This window comes from Sus scrofa, chromosome 3 (assembly GCF_054392235.1).
Source record: "Sus scrofa isolate SSC_HxYL_T2T_F1_AM1 chromosome 3, Sscrofa_HxYL_maternal_Yorkshire_Landrace_v2.0, whole genome shotgun sequence".
Lineage (NCBI taxonomy): Eukaryota > Metazoa > Chordata > Mammalia > Artiodactyla > Suidae > Sus > Sus scrofa.
Window position 1 is genome coordinate 80,722,364 of NC_139385.1, and position 20,389 is coordinate 80,742,752.

Consider the following 20,389-nt stretch of genomic DNA (forward strand, 5'->3'; position numbering starts at 1 on the left):
CCTTCCTCCCTCCTCAGCCCTTCCTCCCTCCTCAGCCCTTCCCAAGCTCAGGTGCCTAGTCGATTCGTTTCCACTGAGCCATGACAGAAACTCCTTAATTTCATTTTAAGGATAAGGGGACTGAATCACAGAAGACCACAATCCTAAGAAACTTGATCATGTCATGAAGCTTGTAAGTGGTGGGGCTGGGACTAACCTACTTGCATGTCTGACTCCAGAGCTCATGCTTTGGCCACTATAGGTTCTGTTGCTGTTACTGTAACTGGGTCCAACAGAAAGAAGGGTTCACAGAGAGGGAGGGGGAAGGGCCAGAGGTAGGAACGTAGGCATTATACCGAGGATAGTGCATGGTCCTTGGAAGTTTTAGCGAGGAGAGGTATGCAAGCGATGTTTAGGGCAGGCTGATCTGGCTGCATGTGCAGGGTGACCAGCACAGACCTGAGGAAGGGGCGTGGCTCAGGCCACTGCGAAAGCTAAGAGCAGAGAGAATTCAGGGCCAGACTTGAAGCAGGGAGGGAGGTGGTTAAGACACAGGAATCAGTGTCATTCCTCCAAGTGACCAAAGATAGGAAGAGTCAGTTAAACAAAACTCAAACCTTGCAACCCTGGGCAACTGGAAGGAAAATGGTATCATTGACAGAAATAGACAATGACTGCTAGAGTAGAGCTAAGAACCTGTCTCCCATGATGTACAAAAGTATTCTTTGCACCCAAGTTGCCCTTTCAATACACATACAACACACACACACACACACACACACACACACACACCCTCCCCTGGTGCCTGTTCAAGGCCCCTTCTGCATTCCCTTCATCCCCTTCTAAAGGCCTCTAGAACCTTTAGTTTGGAATGACCAACTCCTTCCCGTTTGCCCAGGACTTTCCCAGTTTTAGCACCGAAAGCTCCACGCCCTAAGAAATCCCTCAGCCCCAGGAAAACCAGGATGGTTGGTCACTGCTTTCCAGCCCTGGGGACTTTGAACGCAGGCTGCTGGGTGAAAACTCTACCAGTTAGCAGTATGAGTGTGGGACAAAGTGGAGGCAAGATGTCAGGAGTCTTGTGGCACGTGGGGAAGATTCAAGTCCAGGACAGGCCAAGAGGTACCAGGGAGGGGACATTTCTTTGAGACACTAGATAAACAAGGAGTCAGTTCAGCCTGAAAACAAAGATGCCACATAGTCGTGGTGGGTGGCCCTTCTTTGAGGGGTTAGGAGCCCTACTAGAGTCCTCAGAGTGGATAAGCCACACCTCCCTAGCCCCAGCCCAGAACGAAAACACATGGGCAGGCCTTTCAGAGACACTGTGATAAATCACCCCACAAACACAAAGCCTCTCCTGAGCCCCACCCCACAAAGAACATGAACAAAGAACTCCCGGGGCAAATAATTCGAGTTTTGAAGGTAGGGTCCAGTCAAGTTAGCTGGCTCTGAGCTGTAACCCTCCTCTACCTGAGGTGTCCTAGGTTCCAGCCCCATGCTTCCACCTCTTGTAATCAAGGCTTGGATAAATAAAACTCAAACCTATCCCCCCAGAAGGGCCCCCTGGATGGATGTCTCCTCTGCTAGTTCCTAGAGCAGAGCTTCTCAAACATCAGGGTGTCTCAGGATCACCTGGAGGGTTGACTGAAACACAAATTTTGGGGCCCCACTCTTTCAGTTTCTGATGTAGAAGATCTATGGTGAGCCTGAGAATTTGCATTTGTAAAAAGTTCCCAGGTGACACTGATGCCACTGGCCCAGGCAGGGACCATGCTTTGAGAACCGCAGCCCCATGAATTCTGTATTTGGTGAATGAAGCAGTCATTCACTCATACTCCTCTCTTCCCAGTGTTGGAATCATGAACATGTAGGACAACTGCAGATAAAGATTGGTTTATTTAACACCCACTGTGTACCAGGCTCTTCCTCCTGGGGGGTCCTGCTGAGAGAGGAGAGGGAGGGGCACCTGATTGCCTTTCTCACACTTTCAGTTCTCACAACAGCCCTGTGAAGGAGGGATGCCCACATTTTACAGATGAGGGATCTGGAGCTCAGGTGCTGAGAAACCCACCCAAGGTGACCCAACTAGCAATGGCAGGCTTCATTCTGTTACACAGTGTTTAAGGGGCCTGCAGCCATAAACAATAAAAAGAATTTGGGAAAGCCTTAAAAAAAAGGGGAGGTGTTTCAGCACCTCCTGTGTCTAGGTGCATGTGGTATTGAGTAAGACCCATAAGGCAGCAAGACTCATTTAACCGGATGAGTGGTTCTTCTTGGAAAGGCATGCTGGGAGGCCTCAAAGTCCCCTACAGATCCATGTTAAATAAGCTGAGAGTGCCAGGGAGAGCTAGGGAGGAACCAGCCAGGGCAGCTGTCAGGATCTTAGAGGAGAAACCAGAGGGGATCAGGATTCTTATACAGGAAGTCAGAAGGGACCTCCCAAGTGCCAGCCCTTGGTGAATCTTCTAGCAGTGGGAGGAGGTGAGCGTCAGACCCACTGGGCAAAGGAGAGTGCAGGATATGCACAGAAGTGTGAACAGGAAACAGGGCATGAGCCGAGGCTACAGAAGATGGGGCAAGAACTGGGATTAGGGAGAAGCGAGCATCTGCCAAGCTGAAGAGACCTGGGCTTTGTTCATCGCAGGGACCCCGTTCCTGAGCATGGAGCTCTGGCTGGGGAGTGAGTTCCCCAGGGCCAAGAAGCAGAACAAGCCTCAAATGCCCCTACTGCCGGGTCTGTTAAAAGTCTGAAAACCTAAACGTTTGTACAGATCCCTTCTGGAGCCTTGGGGGATTTTATTTCTCCCTCCTGCTTCCAGCAGAAGCCACCTGCTTAAGAACCATAAGAAAGGCTATTTCAGTGGATGTGGGTCTCCTGTCCCTCATCAGAAGGTCTCTGTGGCAAGAGGCATGCCTGCCAGGGATGCTCCTAGCCGTGGTTTGAGAGTATAGGTCTCAGTGTGCAGTGAGCCGCCCCCCCGCACAGCGTCTTTCATCCCCGAGGGATATACACATGGCTTTGCCTTAGTAGGGAGAGGTTCCTGTTCATCTGGTGTGAGGTAGACGTTGGGGCCCAGGTCCCAGGATGCCCTGGCCCCTTGAGGAGTCCTGGAGATGGGGAGGGCAGGGTCTTCTGCTCTGAGTCTGGGGGAGGGGCCAGCTGGCAGGGTTCAGGTGATGTGGTGGATAACGCAAGGGTGGAGACAGGAGGCCAGGGACAGTTTGGGCAGGGCTTCCAGGGCCACGGGGGGAGAGGAGGCCTGAAGGCCCCAGCTCAGCGTGGGGAAATGGATGGGGGAACCTAGTCGATGGAGGCGGCCCAGGGATCCCTCCTCGCTGGTCCTGCTGAGCAAGGAGAGGGAGGGCACCTGAGAGGCCTTCCAGCAGCGCCGCCCAGGCCCCTCATCCCATGCGTTTCCACCCCCTTCCCCACCTGAGGCAGAAAGTGGCACCGCTTGGTGCTGTGACCCCAGCCAGTTCTCCCTGCTGCCCCCTCGGCATGAGAGGGGGGCCTGGTCCCCTTACCAGAGCCAGCTGCACGAGGCAGGAGTGGAGCTCCCGGGCTGCGTCAGGCTGGGACCCGCCTCTCAGAGTCTCCTGGAACACAGCAGCTGCCTCTTCGAAACGCTTTGGTCCCAGAGGAGTTAGAAAGAGGAAAGTTTAGGGGTCAGCGGGGGTCAAGGAACTTCAAACGGCCCCCTTTCCCAGAGTGGCTCCATCCACTGGTACAACTAACATTGTGACACTGTGGTGGTGGGAGCGCAACTAAAAAAGCCACTGTAGACCCGATCCCCCCTCCATCCCAGCCGAATTCCTCTTCCGCTTCCAGCCTCAGACCCAGTACCTGCAGTCCCATCAAGGCCTTGCCCAGGCGGAAGAGGCCCCGGGGCCAGCCGGGCCGCAAAGTGAGGGCTACCTGGGCATCAGCCAGGGCACACACTGGCTGACCCAGCCGTTCATGGCAGAATGAGCGATTTCCAAATAACCTGAGAAAGACAAAGTGGCCAAAAGTCCAGGTCCTCAGCACCCTGCCTACCCCTGACATCCTGGTGAGGTAGCCACCCTTCCCCACCCCACCCCACCTACCGGTGGTCCCGGGGGTTGAGCTTCAAGGCCTGAGTGAAGAGGACCACAGCCTTGTGGTAGAAACCATTTTCGGCAAGGCTGGTACCCAACTCTGGGGAGGAAAGAAGGTGGGATGGTTCGGATGCAGCCATCCCAGGGAGGGTTGGGTGAGGCGGGAGAGAGAAAGAACCTCACCTGCCAGCTCCTGGCTCCGTTGTAAGGCAGCCGCCAGCAGTCCTGGAGATGCCTAGGAATAGGAAGCACAGTCAAGCAGGACTAAGGCCTCAGCCTCCCCAGATCCTTCTCCTCTGTTCCAATAGTTAACATTGCAATCAGCACCAGGCAACATGCCATTCTTGTGACAGTCTGCAGGATGGCATCAGCCCTACCTTCCTACAGAGGAAACTCCCCAGGGCCAGGGTAACAGTGATGGAGCTTGATCCCAGGTCTCTTAATCTGAGGGCCAGAGAAGTCCTTCTAGTGGTCATCGCCCTTGACCCTTAGATTGTGGGACTCCCCAGAGCTCTCTGGCACGCCTTCCCCTCCTTCTAGCTGAGGTTCCTCTGCCCAGGTGCTCACCTCGGCCTTAGGACTCTGTCTGGGGCTCTCTTCTTCTGGAGTGCTTTCTTCCTCCTGGCTCTTCTCCTGGGGAGCCTGGCTCCTGCCTTGGGGATCCTGGCTTAGTCCCTTTTCTCTGAGGGCACTGGGGGGCCAATCCCCAACTTTGCGCAGAGCCAGAGACACAAAGGTGCTAGATAGATCCAGTGAGTCCTGTGAGCAGAAAGGAAAGTTCGGGAGGCGCAAGGATGAGGTATGTCCTAGAGACGTGGGAGTAGAGGGTGGGCAGAGATCATGAAGGGAAGGAAGGGGGCTCTCACCTCTTCCTCATCGCACTGTCCCTGAGATGGGTTCCCGGAGCTGGATGGGGGACTCCCATCCCCAGTTGGGCTGATCTCGGCCTGGAGGGAAGGTGAACAGGTACAGAGTTGAAAGTCGCCTCGAGCCGCCTGCTTTTCCAGCTCCCACCTCCTGGCACTTGGTGCTTTTATTTTATTTTATTTTTGCCTTTTTGCCATTTCTAGGGCCACTCCCGCGGCATATGTAGGTTCCCAGGCTAGGGGTTGACTCGGAGCCACCAGCCTATGCCAGAACCACAGCAACATGGGATCTGAGCCACGTCTGCAACCTACACCACAGCTCATGGCAATGCCAGATCCTTAACCCACTGAGCAAGGCCAGGGATCAAACCCTCAACCTCATGGTTCCTATGGATTCGTTAACCACTGAGCCACGACAGGAACTCCCACTTGGTGCTTTTAGTACCTGTGTGCAGACACTGGCGTTGGGCTCCCCGCTGTGCTGCTCCAACCGCTCCCTTCGCTTCCGATCCTTTTGACGCTGTAACAATGACAAGAAGAGGATGTACTTTGAGCACTATACTTAAACATACACACATACAATTTGTATCTTTTTCCTTTTTTAAGAGCTGCACCTGCAGCATATGGAAATTCCCAGGCTTGGGATCGAATTAGAGTTGCAGCTGCCAGCCACACCACAGCCACAGCCTTGTCTGTGACCTACACCACAGTTCACAGCAACCCTGGATCCTTAATCCACTGAGCAAGGCTAGGGAGGGAACCCACATCCTCTTGGATACTAGTTGGGTTCTTAACCGCCCGAGCCACAATGGGAACTCCCAGAATTTGTATCTTGAGACCAATTCTTCATAGGTAGGAGTTCCCGTGTGGCACAGTGGAAATGAATCCGACTAGGCATCATGAGGTTGTGGATTCAATCCCTGGCCTTGCTCAGTGGGTTAGGGATCCGGCATTGCCCTGAGCTGTGGTGTAGATCACAATGTGGTTTGGATCTGGAGTTGCTGTGGCTGTGGCGTAGGCTGTAGCTCCCATTTGACCCCTAGCCTGGGAACCTCCATATGTCACGGGTGCAGCCCTAAAAAGCAAAAAAAAAAAAAAAAAAAAAAAAAATCTTCATATGTACAATATATATTATATGCCATAGCACCAGGCTAAGAGCTTCATAGACACTATCTCATTTAATCTTTGTAACACTATGAGATGGGTTTTGTTGTTGTCCTCACTTTACAGCAGACAAGAGGACAAGAGAGTCTCTAGGCAGAGGGCACACAGTCAGGAGGTAGATTCCAACCAGTCCAGGCAGCATCGTGTGGCTCCAGAACCACTACACTAAATGGGCCTCCCAGAAACCCTCCAGTCCCCAAGCCCCATGCCCGCCACCCCCCCTCCCCACCACCCCAGCTGGCCATCTTGAGTTCTCTCCTGTTCACAAAGCTTCCCTCCTTCGAGCCCCCAAATCCCTCTGGGTTCCCACTCCTCCTGCCCTCCAGTTACCTTCTTCTTGAGTCGTTTCTTCTCTGCTTTCTGTTTCATGCGCTCCTCCTCAGCCACCAGCTCTTCAGCCAGGCGGTTGGCTTCCTGAAGGAGGAAGGGCAGAGAGAGAGAATGAGAGAGTGCGAAAGGGAGGCAGGCAGTATGAAAGGATCTTGAAAAGTCCAGATTAGGGGAGAATGTGGCCATGGGAACCTGGGGTTTGGGAGAACTCTTGGGCGGAAGAAGCCCCTTGCTGCCAGTCTCACCTCTTCAGTCAGCAGGAGCCTCTGAGGCATGGCCACCTGCAGCAGGTTGTCTGGAGCAGGAGGGCTTTGAGGGCAGGGCTTAGACGCTCGTGGAGGGTATAGGAAGGACTTTCGGAGACCACAGTAGGTACCCAGTCTCTCAGCTTCCTTGTCCTTGTCATTCTGTTCCGTTGTTTGCTCCTCATTACAGAGGGGGTCCAGGAAGCGATCTGTCAGGAGGGAGAAAGAGAAGGGCAAGAAAGGAGTATATGAGGGAGAGGAGCCTCTGAGGGCCAGCCCTCCCCAGGGTACCAGCCTCGATCCCTGGGCCCGGCCCCTGCACTCCCCACCATGGTGCCACAGCTGCAGCCGCCCGCTGCTCCCATCCACATGGATCCGGTGCAGGCCCTGGGGATCATTCTCCACAAGCCGTCGAAGAAAATCCACTACGTCCTGGGAGGGGGAGGGGAGGGGAGGCTGGTGTTGTGGGGAGCTCTGGGAGAGAGCAAGGGGCTTGGCTGGGTTGACCTCTCCACCACGGCAACCACAAACCAGCCGCCCAGCCTGGAGAACCGTACCCTCTCCCTGCTCAGCCCTGCAAAACACACTGCTCCCAGCTGTCATGGCGTCTCACCTCCCTTTCCTAACTCTCTTGCCTTCCCAAGGGCTGAGGGTGCTCATCAGCCCAGCCTTCTCCACCATCCTGCCACACTGACGCCCCTGCAATGGAGCCCTCTTACCTGCTCTTCCAGCTGTGCCCCCCGCCATACCCTTGAATATGAACCCTCCCCACAGAATCCACCCTGGGGCTGCCTCACACCTAAAAGAGTGCTACAGTTCCTGGCTGCCCTCTCCCTTGCACTTCATCTGTTTCTCCTCAAAACCAAGCTCTCAGCAATGTTACCTTACTCAAAATTTTCCAGTAGTTCCCCACTGCCAGAGCCGCAGGCGGGACTGAGTCTAGCCTGGGATTCGGAGCCTTCCAAAAAGTTCCCTGGCTGACCTCTCCCGGCTTCCCTTGCAATCCTGTCCTCCTTAGCGGCCATCCTTTCTCTGCCACCAGGTTCCTTCCAGCCTTGGGGTCCTCCCCCAGCCGTTCTGCTGGCTCTGAGCTTCTTTCTCACCCTGTCTTGCCTGACCTTCAAGATCGAGTTCAAATGCCATCTCCCCTCAAAGCCTTCCCAGACCCTTTCATCCCCAATTTGCTCTGCCCTCACTCAACCAGGCTGCATGAACACAGCCTGTGAGATACAATTTCAAACCTTATTATCCATTGCTTTCTACTGCTCTCTTAATTAGCCAGGTAGCATAGACCCAGAGAGAACAACGTGCTAGAACAGAGCTGTATGAACCTCAGTTCTGGTTCTGCCATTGCCCGGCCATTTGATTTTGGATAAATCATTTAACCTCTCTGGGCCTCAGCTTCCTCATTCACAAAATGAGGCGAGACTCTTTCAAGCTTGGCGCATACATTCTGTGGTTCTGATGAGGATCGTGTCCTTAGTTAGTGTAAACCACCTTTAAAAACCAAACAAAAAAAAGACTGCCTTGACCTTCGACCACTCCCTAAAACACAGACTAATGCTATTCTCTCTCTCTGTTCCATCTTTTGAATTTTTATTGAATTACATAATCTCTTAATTCACTGCCTGGCCACACATGATCTGGCCACCCAATCCCTTCATCTCCTCCAGCTGCAGTGGTCTCCTTTGAAGTTCCTGCAGTGCACCAAGTGTGCGCCCTTTTCAGGGTTTTGGTACTTGTTACTTCCTCTGCCTGGAATGCTCTTTCCCCACTAAATGGCTCATTCCTTCATCGTCTTCAGATCTCTGCCTAAACCTTCTGAAGAAGGCCTTCTCTGGCCACTCCCTTTAAAAAGCAAAACCTCTTGGGAGTTCCTGCCGTGACGCAATGGAATCAGCAGCATCTTGGAAGCACTGGGATGCAGGTTTGATCCCAGGCCCAGCACAGTGGGTTAAGGACCCAGCTTGCCGAAGCTGCGGCTTAGGCTGCAACTGTGGCTCAGATCTGATCCCTAGCCCAGGAAATCCGTATGCCATGGAGCAGCCAAAAAAAAGAAAAAAAAAAAAAAAAAAAGAGAAAAAGAAAAGAAAAGAAAAACCTCTCAATTCCTCTCAGGGCTTCCTATCCTCTTGCTTGGTTTTGCTTGGCATTTCTCATATCAGTATACTGTGGTGTTTATTTGTTGACCAGTTACCCTCACTAGACACTTCTAATTCTCTGAATAGAAGGATTTTTGTCTGTTTGGCTTACTGTTTTCCTCCCAGTGCCTAAAACAGCTTTCAGCACATAGCTGATGCTCAACACGTGTATGTATGCTGAATGAGCAAAGGCAAAGATATGGGTGAGGAAGCTGTTGTATCAGAGATGCAGCCAGGAGCTGTGCTTGAAGAACATGTGTACCTGTGTGATCTAGTGAGTTTGGACTTTGCCCTGTTAGTGAGAGAAGTGGATCTGATCTAAGGAGTAAAATGCTCCAATGAAACAGTACCGGGGAAAGAGATGAGTCTAGGCATGAAATATTTAGTTAGCAGGCCGTTTAGAACTGTTCAGGCCAGAAAAAGTGAGTTACTGAACTGAGGCAGTAGCAGCAGAAGGAGAAATGAACATAATGGGTTTGATTCAATAGATTTCAGAAGTAGATTTTAGTGACTGACTTCACTGGTAAGGTAATGGAAGAATGATTTTCAGATTTCAGGATTAAGCAACTGGATGGAAGTTTGTGTTATTAACCAAGATTAAGATGAGAGGGAAAGCAACTAATGTGCAAAGATGATGAATTACCTTCTGGGCTTGCTGAGTTTGGTTTCAGAAACAACCAGGAAGCAGAAGGAAGTATAGCTTCTCAGCGCTCCCAAATCTGATCCTGTCCCTCCCTCAAGAATCCAGCCCCTGCTTGAGGACATCCAAACCAGAGTACCAGACAAGCCAAATGCTGCCTTCTTTCTCACCTCATCTCTTAGGGTTCCAACCAAAGCCATAACTAAAGTCAAACTTCAGTGAAGTTCTCTTACCTTTTCCTTGCCTTAGTCTCTTTGCTCACACTGCCCCCTCTGTTCTTAATATCTTTCCCCAAGTAATTACTACCCACTCCCACTCAACTTACAGACCCTCTTCTGCCCGACCCTGCCCATTTTAAGCATTTATCAACGCTGAGTCGCCCCTGGTTCCCCGCCCCTCCTCTTGCATACTGCTGCTTGACCTTGTTCCCACCGTTACGCCTCTCCAAAGTCCCGGGGCTAGTAGCCCTTCGGGGCGCCGGGGTGGGGCTCAGCTCGGAAGGTAGAATAGAGGCGTGATCGTGATGATTAGGGCTGGGTGGTGGTGGTGGCGGCGGTGGGGAGCTAGGAATCCTTTTTACCTCGTCGCCGTAGTCTTCAGGACCGAATTCTTTGCAGAGTTTGGGGACATCAGCGACCCCTAGCGGACAGCCAGGCCGCAGAGGACAGTCTATAGGAAAGGAAGGCGGCGGCGCGTTAGGGGGCCTCCGGGTAGGTGGGCCCAAGCCCTTTGCCTACCGCGTGAAGCACAAAATCGTAACTGAAAATAGATCCAACTAGGGCTGCCCCAGCCCTCCTGGACCCCCTCTCATCTGGTCTCACCCGCTTACCTAGCTTGGTCAGCCCCACAGTCTTCGGAATCGGCGCCATCGCCCGTCAACAGTGACCCGAAAGTGAAAGATAGTCTGGTATTTGACACCCTCCGAAGGGCGGAGTAGGACGGGGTGGGCGGCCATCTTTGTTGGGGGCAGAAGCCTCCGATTACGGAGCGCGAGAGAGTCCATTACGGTCCCGGCGGCTGCCGGGCCAGGGATGACGGCTCTGGGGACCGGGCGGAGCCGCGGCTGCCGCGGGCGTTGGGTAATGAGGGAAGGTGGGAATCGTTCGGTTCGTTCCGGACACGGCGTCTCATGGCCCAGGCGTCTCGAGCTGGTGGCCTTCTGCCTCCGCTAGCTAACGTGCCACCGTTGGGGGCGCAGTCTCGGGGCGTTGGGGAGGAGCAGTGGCAGAAAAAGCGGGCGGGAGTTCTCCGCGGGGACGTTTGTGGCTGGCCCGAGTTGCCCGTTGCCGGGAGCATCCCCTGCCTAGACCCACGACCCACCGTAGCTCCGGGAGGGCAGCCGTGGTGGGCAGCGCCAACGCGGGAGGACGCAGGAGAGCACAGCGATGCTGGCGCCGCGGACTGGGGGCAGGAGCTGGCAGCTGGCGTCCCGATCCCTCCTGCGCTGCAGCGTCGCCGGGCGGTGTTGCTGCGGCTGCACCGCGAGCGGGAACAGCTCCTCCAAGCCCGGGACTGCGCCCGCCACCTACAGGCTGCCGTGCGCCTCCTGAGGATCCTGAGTCCCGGCGCTCCATCCCCTGGCCCCGGTCGCTTGCCTCAGCTGTGCCGGGACGTGTTGCCGCACCCTTCTGGAGGGGCTGTCCTGAGAAGCAGCCTTCGGGAGACCCCCGCGTCGCAACTCCTGGCGCGCCTCGTCGGACTAGCAGCCCAGCGCCTGGATGCTACCATCGAGATGCAGCTTCGGGCTCTGGGCCGGGCGCCTGCCAGCCGAGGCTTATCGTCCCAACTCGCCGACCTGCTGCTGGCACTTCCCGCCTACCACCACCTGCAGGGAAAAGCCTTGAGCCACGTTCCCGGGGCAGCGCGCCCTTTCCCCCCCGCCCGTGTGCTCCGCCTCCTGACGGGGGAACGGGGTTGCCAGGTGGCAGGATGGCTAGATGAGGCGCTCAAGGGATCTGGCTTGGAGGACCAGCTCCGGAGGCGGTGCCATGAGGAGCGGGAGCTGCTGCCAGGTCTACTGGGCCTGATGGGGGGCGTGGCAGGCTCAGCCAGCAGTGGACTGGGGCTTGGAGGGGCTGGAGCCCTGTGGAGCCAGTACTGGACTTTTCTGTGGGCAGCCTGTGCTCAGAGTCTGGACCTATGTCTAGGACCCTGGAGGGACCCCAGGGCAGTGGCACAACAGCTGAGGCAGGCACTCGGTCGGGGTGAGTGATGGGTCCGGGTGGGCGTTTGGGAAGGCTGGGGTCTCTTTCTTCTTTATTCACTTCACTCACCTGACGCCTAACAACCAAAACAAGCCCATTAGAATGAACATCCCCCACTCCATCTCTCCTCCCCCTGGTGTGTGTGGGGGGTGTTCAGGCCATTGCTTCTGGGGTTTCAAAGCAGTCTTGCTTTCCATGGCAACTTCCAGTCTTGGGAGAAGCCTCCTCTCTTCCCCCATCATTGAGTGGGCAGTGATTGTGGAAAAGAGAGGCCTTGTTTTCAGGCTCCAGAGTCATATCTCTCACCAGCATCACTGCCTCAGGAGTGTGAGAAGGAGCTGGATTCTTTGTGTGGCAACCTAATTCATCAGTCTCTTATCTGGAGCTGGGATCAAGGTGAGAAGGAAGGAGTTGTGGCAGTGACACAAGCCCCAGATCGTCCGTTCCTTGTCAAACCGTACCCCTTCATCTTCAGGCTTCTGCCAGGCCTTGGGATCTGCTAGTGGAAATCAGAGCAGCCTTCCTTCATCCTCTCATACCACTGAACTTTTGCAAAAGCTCTTCCCTCCTCTCTTGGATGCCCTTCGAGAACCCAGATCTGGGCTGCCTCTCTACCAGCCTCCAGGTGAGACAAGGTGCTGGGGATGGGAGGGTAGGAGCAGTGGAGGCTATCCTCCGGTTCCTCCATTCTCTTCTGTAGCTTGCCTCCTCCCAGAGGTGTTCCATGGTCCTTCAGATACTCTGTCCCTCCCCTCCCCAGGTCCTGCACCCCTTGCCCTGGGGCTCTGTACCCTGCAGACCACTGTGCTCTGGTTTTGGGGCAGAGCTCAGCAGTATCTGGCAGCATGGACTCCAGGTTCCTTCCTGCTCCTGATCCAGAAGGACTTACCAGTGAGTAGCTAGGGAACGGGGAGGGGAGCATCCTGGGCTGGGCTCAGATCTCACTCCGTTTCTGCCAAAGCCTCTATTGCATGAGGCAGAAGCTTTGTCTAGCCTGGCCTCAGAGGAAAGCTTGGCCCTGGAGGTGGAGCAGCAGCTGGGCCTGGAGATCCAGAAGCTGACTGCACAGATCCAGGTGAGGAGAGCAGGGGACCTGACAGTGGCCAGCTTTTTGGGGTTGGTGGGGTGGTTGTTGTGGTGGTGATGGAACATCTCAGTGCCTTGGAATCTCTGCTAAATTTATATTTTCTTGCTCTTCACTTTTTGTTCTCTCTTCATTATGGACAATTTCAAACATACACAACGGTAGAGAGAAGAGTGTAATGGGCTGTCATATTCCTACCACTGAGGCTTTAATAATTATCGACTCATGGTCAATTTTATTTCATTTATATATCCCACCCCTAACCCACATGTCAGACTCTCATTTAGGTTTTTTGGTTTTTTGGTTTTTTTTTTTTTTTTTTTTTTTTTTTTTTAGGGCCGCACCCATGGCATCTGGAGGTTCCCCGGCTAGGGGTCAAATCAGAGCTGCAGCTGCTGGCCTACACCACAGCCACAGCAAAGCAGGATCCAAGCCTTGTCTTCGACCTATGCCATAGCTCACGGCAATGTCAAATCCTTAACCCACTGAGCAAGGCCAGGGATCGAACCTGCATCCTCACGGATGCTAGTCAGATTCATTAACTGCTGAGCCATGACAGGAAATCCCAGACTCTCATTTTGTGATGTTAATTGCCACAGATGATTGATGATCATTGTCTATATCCATTATTTCATTAGGGGGAGCAATTGATATTCTAGTTCTATCATTTCTTCATTACTAGTTGGATTGCTCTTATAAAGTGAAACTTGCTCTCAAGTAATTTGGTTACTTTGAGGTATATTTTATAGAGAAAATGCGAGATAGGTGATTGATTTTTTTCTTCCTTTTCCTTACTAGTTTTTGATAACACTGTTTCTCTTCTTCTAAAAGTGTAGTATGTGTTTTTATTTTTGTATTTTATTTATTTATTTAGTCTTTTTGTCTTGTGTTTTCTACGGCCACACCGGAGGCATATGGAGGTTCCCAGGCTAGGGGTCCAATCGGAGCTGTAGCTGCCAGCCTACGCCACAGCCACAGCCACACCAGATCTGAGCTTCGTCTGCAACCTACACCACAGCTCAGGGCAACACTGGATCTTTAACCCACTGAGTGAGGCCAGGGATCGAACCCCCAACCTCCTGGTTCCTAGTCGGATTCGTTAACCACTGAGCCATGGGAACTTCTTATTTTTGTATTTTAAAACTGAAAAAATATTATTTTAGAAAGTTTCTCATGAAAAAAATAGCGCTTTAATTGCCTCCCCACCCTGACTTCTGATCCCTATTCCAGGGTGTTTTGATCTTCCCTTGGCTATTTCGGTTAATATTTTCTTATTTTCTTCCAAACTTATGAATTAAACTATTATATTTCCTTTTTTTTTTTTTTTTTTGGTCTTTTTAGGGCCGCACCTGCGGTACATGGAGGTTCCCAGGCCAGGGGCTGAATCAGAGCTGTAGCTGCTGGTCTATGCCACAGCCACAGCAACTCCAGATTTGAGCCTCGTCTTCGACCTACACCACAACTCACAGCAACACTGGATCCTTAACCCACTAAGCAAGGCCAGGGATCGGAACTGTGACCTCATGGATACTAGTCAGATGCATTTCCACTGAGCCACTCCTACTTCTGTTTTAATTTTTCTGTATTTTACACAATATCTGTTCCTACAATGGATTATGTCTCTCTGCATTTTGTTTTCTCTTCCTGCCCAACTGTCTCCTCTTTGCCCTGAATAGGGACATGGCAGTAGAGTTCAGTCCTTGTCCTTCAGCTCATTGTCCGTCTGCACTCCGCCTTGGTGCTGTGCACCCCCACAGTTTAGCCCTAACCTACCACCTGCATATACCTGTTGGACATTTCCACCTCAATTGTCTGCTGCCTCTTACAAATCAACATGTCCCAGCACAGACTCCTCATGAGTAGGGTGGACAGTGATGGCTGTGGGAGCTCTGAGGATGGAAGGCCATGATAGACATGTGGTAACAGAAGCTCCTCACAGGGCCTATGGCTCAAGCTGGTGGCTGGGCAGCTTCAGAGAAATAGCAGTGGTTACTGGAGGCGGGCAGTTCATAGTTCCTTGGGGGAATAGTGAGGAAATGGCCTGACCAAAGCAGGTCATTGTGTTTACGTGTGTCTGTGTGTGTGTTATGTACACATGAGCATTCACCTACCCCTCCCAGGTGTGTGTTGGGGGTCAGGGGGTGTGGAGGCTTGTGAAGGAGTGAAGAGGTTGTTATCAAATTGTGAATGGCACTGAACACCAACCCATAGATTTTGGACTTTACCTCGTAAGTGACACGGAGTCACTGTAAGAGCAGGAAGGGAGCAGTGAAGACAGTGACAGAGTGGGAGTTCCTGTTGTGGCTCAGCAGTTAATGAACCCGGCTAGCATCCATGAGGATGCAGGTTCAATCCCTGGCCTCACTCAGTGGTTTAAGGATCCAGTGTTGCCGTAAGCTGTGGTGTAGGTTGCAGACTCGGCTCAGATCCTGCATTGCTGTGGCTCTGGCACAGGTTGGTGGCTACAGCTCCAAGTTGCTGTGGCTCTGGTGTCGGCAGGCAGCTACAGCTCTGAGTTGACCCCTAGCCTTGGAACCTCCAAAAGCTGTGGGTGCAGCCCTAAAAAGACAAAAAAAAAAAAAAAAAAGACATTGATAGAGTTTGATCCAGCTAATGGACAGGATAGAAGGGAGGGGACATGAGAAGGATCCAGCTCTTGGCAGTTGAGAACAGACCAAAAGGGGCAGGGACACTGTGCTCACCTTGTGACCCAACACTGTCCAAAGCAGTTTCATGCCTTGCTCCTCTGCCTGGTGCTTGCACTCTTGGGCATCTGCTGTGGGCATTCCACTGCTTTCAGCACTGGGATGAAAAAGAAGAATCAGATCTGAATATTCTCCATAGCCAGACTGTAACAACCCAGAGAAAAAGGCTGTCCCATGGTGGGACTTCTATTTCCTTAGTGTTGACTGTAGAATTTTCTAACACATGTCAGTTGACAAAAGGGTCATTTCTTTACCATATATTAGGAAGAAAGAGATTCTGGTTTGGGGGATAAGAGAAGAAGAGTTTGGATTTCGATAGGCCATTGTCAGGCTAGGTATCGGGGCCACATGGGCTCTCCCCCACCAAGTGTGGCCCCCTCCAGGTCCCTTCCTCCCTTCAGGCTCCCAGGCACCACCTTTTCTTAGACCTGCTACTATATACCCTACTTCTTGGGATTCTTCTCCAAGATGGGCTGTAGAGGGCCCTCTTTTTTCTGTTTTCTCCGTCTCCAAAAACAAAAGCTATCAAACCAAAGAAACCAAACCCGCACATGGGCATTTTTTTTTTGCTTTGTGGGTTGCCATGCTCTGGAGAAATGGAAGTGGCTATAAAGAATATTCAGTGTAAGGACATTCCGAAGGTTCCTGAATCTCAGAAAGTTAGTCATTGCTCCTGGTGTACATGGTTCTCGCTTTCCTTTTATAGATGATAGACAGATGATCCTACAATTCCCTTTTGTATTTTCAGCCTCTGCCTGTCTGCAGGTCATGTAGACCTTTCTCTCTCGCATTTGCTTTTGGACACTGGTGGTGGTAAAGGTGTCTCCCTCTCTTTTTCCTATTAACATTCTGGTGGAATAAATTAACCTGGAGAATTCCTCTCCTCTGAGGAGAGAGAGAAGGGTAATCCTAGGGCAACTGTCCATAATCTTTTCTGGATCCAGATGTTTTGGAAAAACCAATGAAAGCTAGAGCATCTCTCCTAAGAAAATGCCCAAGCCCATACAATTATACATACAATTCCAACGCATATGAATGCATTAAACACCTCAGATTTAGAAGAGCATAAAACTTGACAGAGTTCCCGTCGTGGCTCAGTGGTAACAAACCCAACTAGTATCCATGAGGATGTGGGCTCCATCCCTGGCCTCACTCAGTGGGTTAAGGATTCGGTGTTGCCATGAGCTGGGGTGTAGGTCACAGACACGGCTCAGATCCCATGTTGCTGTAGCTGTGATGTAGGCCAGCAGCTGCAACTCTGATTTGACCCCTAGCCTGGGAACTTCCAAATGCTGTGAGTGTGGCCCTTTTTTGGGGGGAAAAAAAATAGAAGAGCATATAACTTGACAAGTCCCTCAGAGATAGGCTTTTACTTTCCCCTTATCCCCCACAGCTCCTGCCTGAAGAGTCACTAAGTCTCTTTTTTCAAGAATGTCGTAAACAAGCCTCACAGGATTTTGAACTCCACATGCCACGGGGTCGGTACTGGCGGCATCGTCTCTGTCCTGGTAATTTCTCATCCCCAGCATTCCCTTCCAGGCTTCCCAAAGGTCATGTCTTGACCCCTCCAAACCCTGGCTCCACTCCTCTGTCTCCATCCTTGTCCTCACCTTCCCCCAAATACACCATTAGGAGATTTAGAGAGCTCCTGACCTCATGTCCTGTCCTTTCTCTTCTCTCTCTGCAGAACTTCCCAGCATTCCTAGTGAGTATGCTGGGTTGGTGGTCCGCAGAGTACTGGAGCCGGTGCTGCAAGGATTGCAAGGACTGCCACCTCAAGCCCAGGCCCCCGCCCTCAGCCAGGCGCTGACTGCCATCCTGGGTGCCTGGCTTGACCACATCCTCACCCATGAGATCCGGTTCAGGTGGGGAGAAAAGGAGGCAGTGGCAGGGGGAATGAATGGAACTGGGAAAGGGGAGGGTATAGGTAGGGTAGAGCAGTTTGAAAAGGCAGCAGGGTCAGGTGGCCACATTGTACCTTGACCTTCAGCCTGCAGGGGGCACTGCAGCTCAGACAAGACTTTGGAGTTGTCCGGGCGTTGCTGGAGGAGGAGCAGTGGGGCCTGTCCCCAGAACTTCGTCAGACTCTGCTCATGCTCAGCATCTTCCAGCAGCTGGATGGAGCCCTGCTGTGTCTGTTGCAGCAGCCTCTGCCCAAGACTCAAATCCACAGGAGGCCTCTGTGTTGCTGTGAGTTGCTCTCCCTGACCCAACTCCAGGCTCCCTTGCCCCTAGCTCATTACTTTATGTGCCCCAATCCCCATCCTCATCATTGCTCTGGCTTCACTGTCCCCCTGCCAGCCACCTGCCTTCCACTCCTGCCTTACCAGGTGCATGTAATGAGGTCCAGACCATGGAATTGCCCAGCAGCAGCCTCAACAGTCTGGAGAGCTTGGAGCCCCCTCTTCGGCCTGGAGCAACCCCAGCCCAGACACCTCAGCTGCTAAGCACACTGTGGGGAGGGGGACCCAGCCCTGAGGCTTACCTGGTAGGAAATCAGCAGGCCTGGCTTGCCCTGAGGCAGCACCAGCATCCCCGCTGGCACTTATCTTTTCTTTCCTGCCTGGGGGCCAGTTCTGAATCCTAAGGAGCCACATCAGAAGCCAGAAAGTCAGAACTCCCATCTCTGTCTGAAAAAGCCCAGACATTTAGAAATGCTTCTTAAAAAAAAGCCTAATTGGCAGCTTGGAAGAAAGGATACTTGAGAACCACAAGCTATACAGAGCCTGGACTTAAAAAGCTAAGAATCCAAGATCACTCCAGTGCCTGGAATTCAGAGTAAACAGCATAACCACAGCTTGGGACCTAGCGGTCAGCACCCTTGAGTGGCTCAGGCTCAGATCCCTATCAGTGAAGACATCTCAGAGTAGATACTGGTCATAGGGGGCTAGACGCTGGGAGAAAGTCTTTAGACTTGAATCCCAGGGAAAGGGAAAGAGAAAAAGCAGTAGAAAGCAGGCAGCCTAGATGCCACTTCCTCTTAAGTCCTAGGAGCCAGGTTAAACACAAGAGAGGCTGGGACACTACTACAAAGTTAATTCATCAAGAACCATAGAGGTGGAAAAGGAATTTCTATACCTAAGTCAGTACCACAGGCTGTATTGTATTACCCTGTACTCCCCTCCCCATTACTATTTTTAAAAACATTAAACATTTAAGGACCTTCACATGTAAGCTTTGGTTACCCAGCGTTCCACATATTTAATCTTTAGTTACCTGAGTGGGGTTTACCCCCTGGTAGGTTTATGATCCCTGCCGTGGTAGTGCCCTTTCCTTGGAAGGCACCAGCCCTTGAAGACAATGTTAATCTAGGTCTGGCACAGCAGGGTACAGAGGAGAAAAGGCTGTAGAAGACATGTTACTGGGGCCAGGTGCAAACAGGTTTGCGCTATTTATTGTCTTCACCGTGGTATAAGAGTGCTATTAATGACAGGTAGTAGTTACTGCCCGAGTTCTTTGACCCTCCCCCGCGCGAAACCCTGTGCCTCCTCCTCTCGGCTGGAGAATCTGCCCTCCACAGAGGGCGGGTCGGTGGAAGTCGGCCGCCCACCGCGTCTCGCAGTAGCGACACTTCCGCCCGCACGAGTCCTTCCGGAGCGGAGGTCACCATGGCGGCGGCCTTGGCTCGGCTCGGACTGCGCGCTGTCAAGCAGGTTCGGGTTCAATTCTGCCCCTTCGAGAAGAATGTGGAGTCTACGAGGTACGAAGGGGAGGGAGTGCGGGCGCGAAGGGGCGCGCCTTCCTCCCGCCGGGGGTCTGGCTCCCTCGGCTCGGCGCTCACGTCGTTTTCTCCCCGCAGGACCTTCCTGCAGGCGGTGAGCAGCGAGAAGGTCCGCTGCACCAACCTCAACTGCTCGGTGATTGCGGACGTGAGGCACGACGGCTCCGAGCCCTGCGTGGACGTGCTGTTCGGTGCGCCGGGTGGGGAGTCGGGCGGGATTCCCGCGCCCTCGGCCCCGGCCCCGCTGCCCTCCCAGTTCCTGACTCGTCTGCTTCTTCCTCAGGAGATGGGCATCGCCTGATTATGCGCGGCGCTCACCTCACCGCCCAGGAGATGCTCACTGCCTTCGCCTCCCACATCCAGGCCAGGGGCGCGGCGGGGAGCGGGGACAAGCCCAGCGCCAGTACCGGGCGCTGACAGCGCGGAAGAGACCACCAACAAGCAGATTTTAATCTGAGACTGCTAAGGACATTTATCTAAGAAGAACTTAATTACTCAAATCACTATCTGAAGGGCCGCGGAGCACCGAAAAAATTAAGGCCTGTGACTACAAATCCAACCAGTGTTTCTGGGTCGAGAGAAGATGGGGAGGGGCCTGGACAAACTTGAATTTATTTTGCTTTCTTAGCTTTATCACTGTGTAACCCTTTTGAGTTTGGCTTTTCCCACCACTGCTCAAGGCACCTCTTATTTCCGTTGCTGTTTTCTCAGTCCTCGTCTTTCCATCTTAGTAGCAGCTGCCACGCTAATTCACTCCGTTGTGGAACTTCTTTTCCTCTCGGGTCCTTTTTCTTCTCTTAACCATAAAAGTGTACTACTCTCTTTTTTCTCTTTATTTTTAGAGCATCTCATCTTCTCTCATAACCTCTTGGGTTAAACTGCATTTCTGTTTGGCTCTAATCTCAAATTGCTCCTAATTCCAGCAACATGCTTGGTCCAAAAAGGAACTGATAATCTTACATACTTTGTACTGTTGACCCTTGAACAACGGTGGTTTGAACTGCACAAGTCCTCTTATAGGCCTGTTTTTACAATAAACATGCACTACAGTACTACATGATCGGTGGTTCTTTGAATCTTGGTTGTGGAACTATCGATGCTGACTGTAAAGTTACCCCCCCCCCCCCCATTCTCAACTCTGTGGAAGGGTTGGGCCCCTTATCCTCACCCCCACCCCCATTGTTTAAGGTTCAACTATAGTTGCCTCCTCCCTTGATTTCCTCATTACTTTAA

At 52.5% G+C, this 20,389-nt stretch overlaps 3 protein-coding genes across 27 annotated transcripts; 2 read left to right on the plus strand and 1 right to left on the minus strand.

Annotated features, from left to right (window-relative positions):
* Positions 1-1,856: 1,856 nt before the first annotated feature.
* Positions 1,857-10,337, minus strand: TTC31 (tetratricopeptide repeat domain 31). 14 transcript variants are annotated; one of them, XM_021087336.2, is made up of 13 exons: positions 10,272-10,337; positions 10,023-10,111; positions 6,991-7,093; positions 6,662-6,870; positions 6,417-6,500; positions 5,368-5,442; positions 4,923-5,003; positions 4,624-4,815; positions 4,240-4,291; positions 4,066-4,156; positions 3,824-3,965; positions 3,505-3,606; positions 1,857-3,321 (listed from the first exon to the last, which is right to left on the minus strand). In XM_021087336.2, the coding sequence occupies exons 1-13, from the start codon at positions 10,309-10,311 to the stop codon at positions 3,025-3,027; spliced, it is 1,557 nt and encodes a 518-aa protein (XP_020942995.1). In that variant the 5' UTR covers positions 10,312-10,337; the 3' UTR covers positions 1,857-3,024. The 14 variants fall into 14 exon arrangements, with proteins under 14 accessions (XP_020942995.1, XP_013851476.1, XP_084875006.1 ...); XM_013996022.3 differs by having other exon boundaries at positions 1,857-3,324; XM_085018880.1 differs by lacking the exon at positions 6,991-7,093.
* A 106-nt stretch (positions 10,338-10,443) lies between these two features.
* Positions 10,444-18,602, plus strand: CCDC142 (coiled-coil domain containing 142). Of its 12 annotated transcripts, none has more exons than XM_085018863.1 (9): positions 10,444-11,646; positions 11,956-12,042; positions 12,122-12,271; positions 12,407-12,537; positions 12,608-12,721; positions 16,829-16,943; positions 17,123-17,300; positions 17,426-17,625; positions 17,737-18,602. In XM_085018863.1, exons 1-9 carry the CDS (start codon positions 10,572-10,574, stop codon positions 17,880-17,882), a joined length of 2,196 nt encoding a protein of 731 aa, XP_084874989.1. In that variant the 5' UTR covers positions 10,444-10,571; the 3' UTR covers positions 17,883-18,602. The 12 variants fall into 12 exon arrangements, with proteins under 12 accessions (XP_084874989.1, XP_020942992.1, XP_084874991.1 ...); XM_021087333.2 differs by having other exon boundaries at positions 17,766-18,602; XM_085018865.1 differs by having other exon boundaries at positions 17,433-17,625; positions 17,766-18,602.
* A 431-nt stretch (positions 18,603-19,033) lies between these two features.
* MRPL53 (mitochondrial ribosomal protein L53) lies at positions 19,034-20,213 on the plus strand. The gene is made up of 3 exons (XM_085018882.1): positions 19,034-19,135; positions 19,235-19,347; positions 19,440-20,213. Exons 1-3 carry the CDS (start codon positions 19,044-19,046, stop codon positions 19,571-19,573), a joined length of 339 nt encoding a protein of 112 aa, XP_084875008.1. The 5' UTR covers positions 19,034-19,043; the 3' UTR covers positions 19,574-20,213.
* The last annotated feature ends 176 nt before the right edge of the window (positions 20,214-20,389 follow it).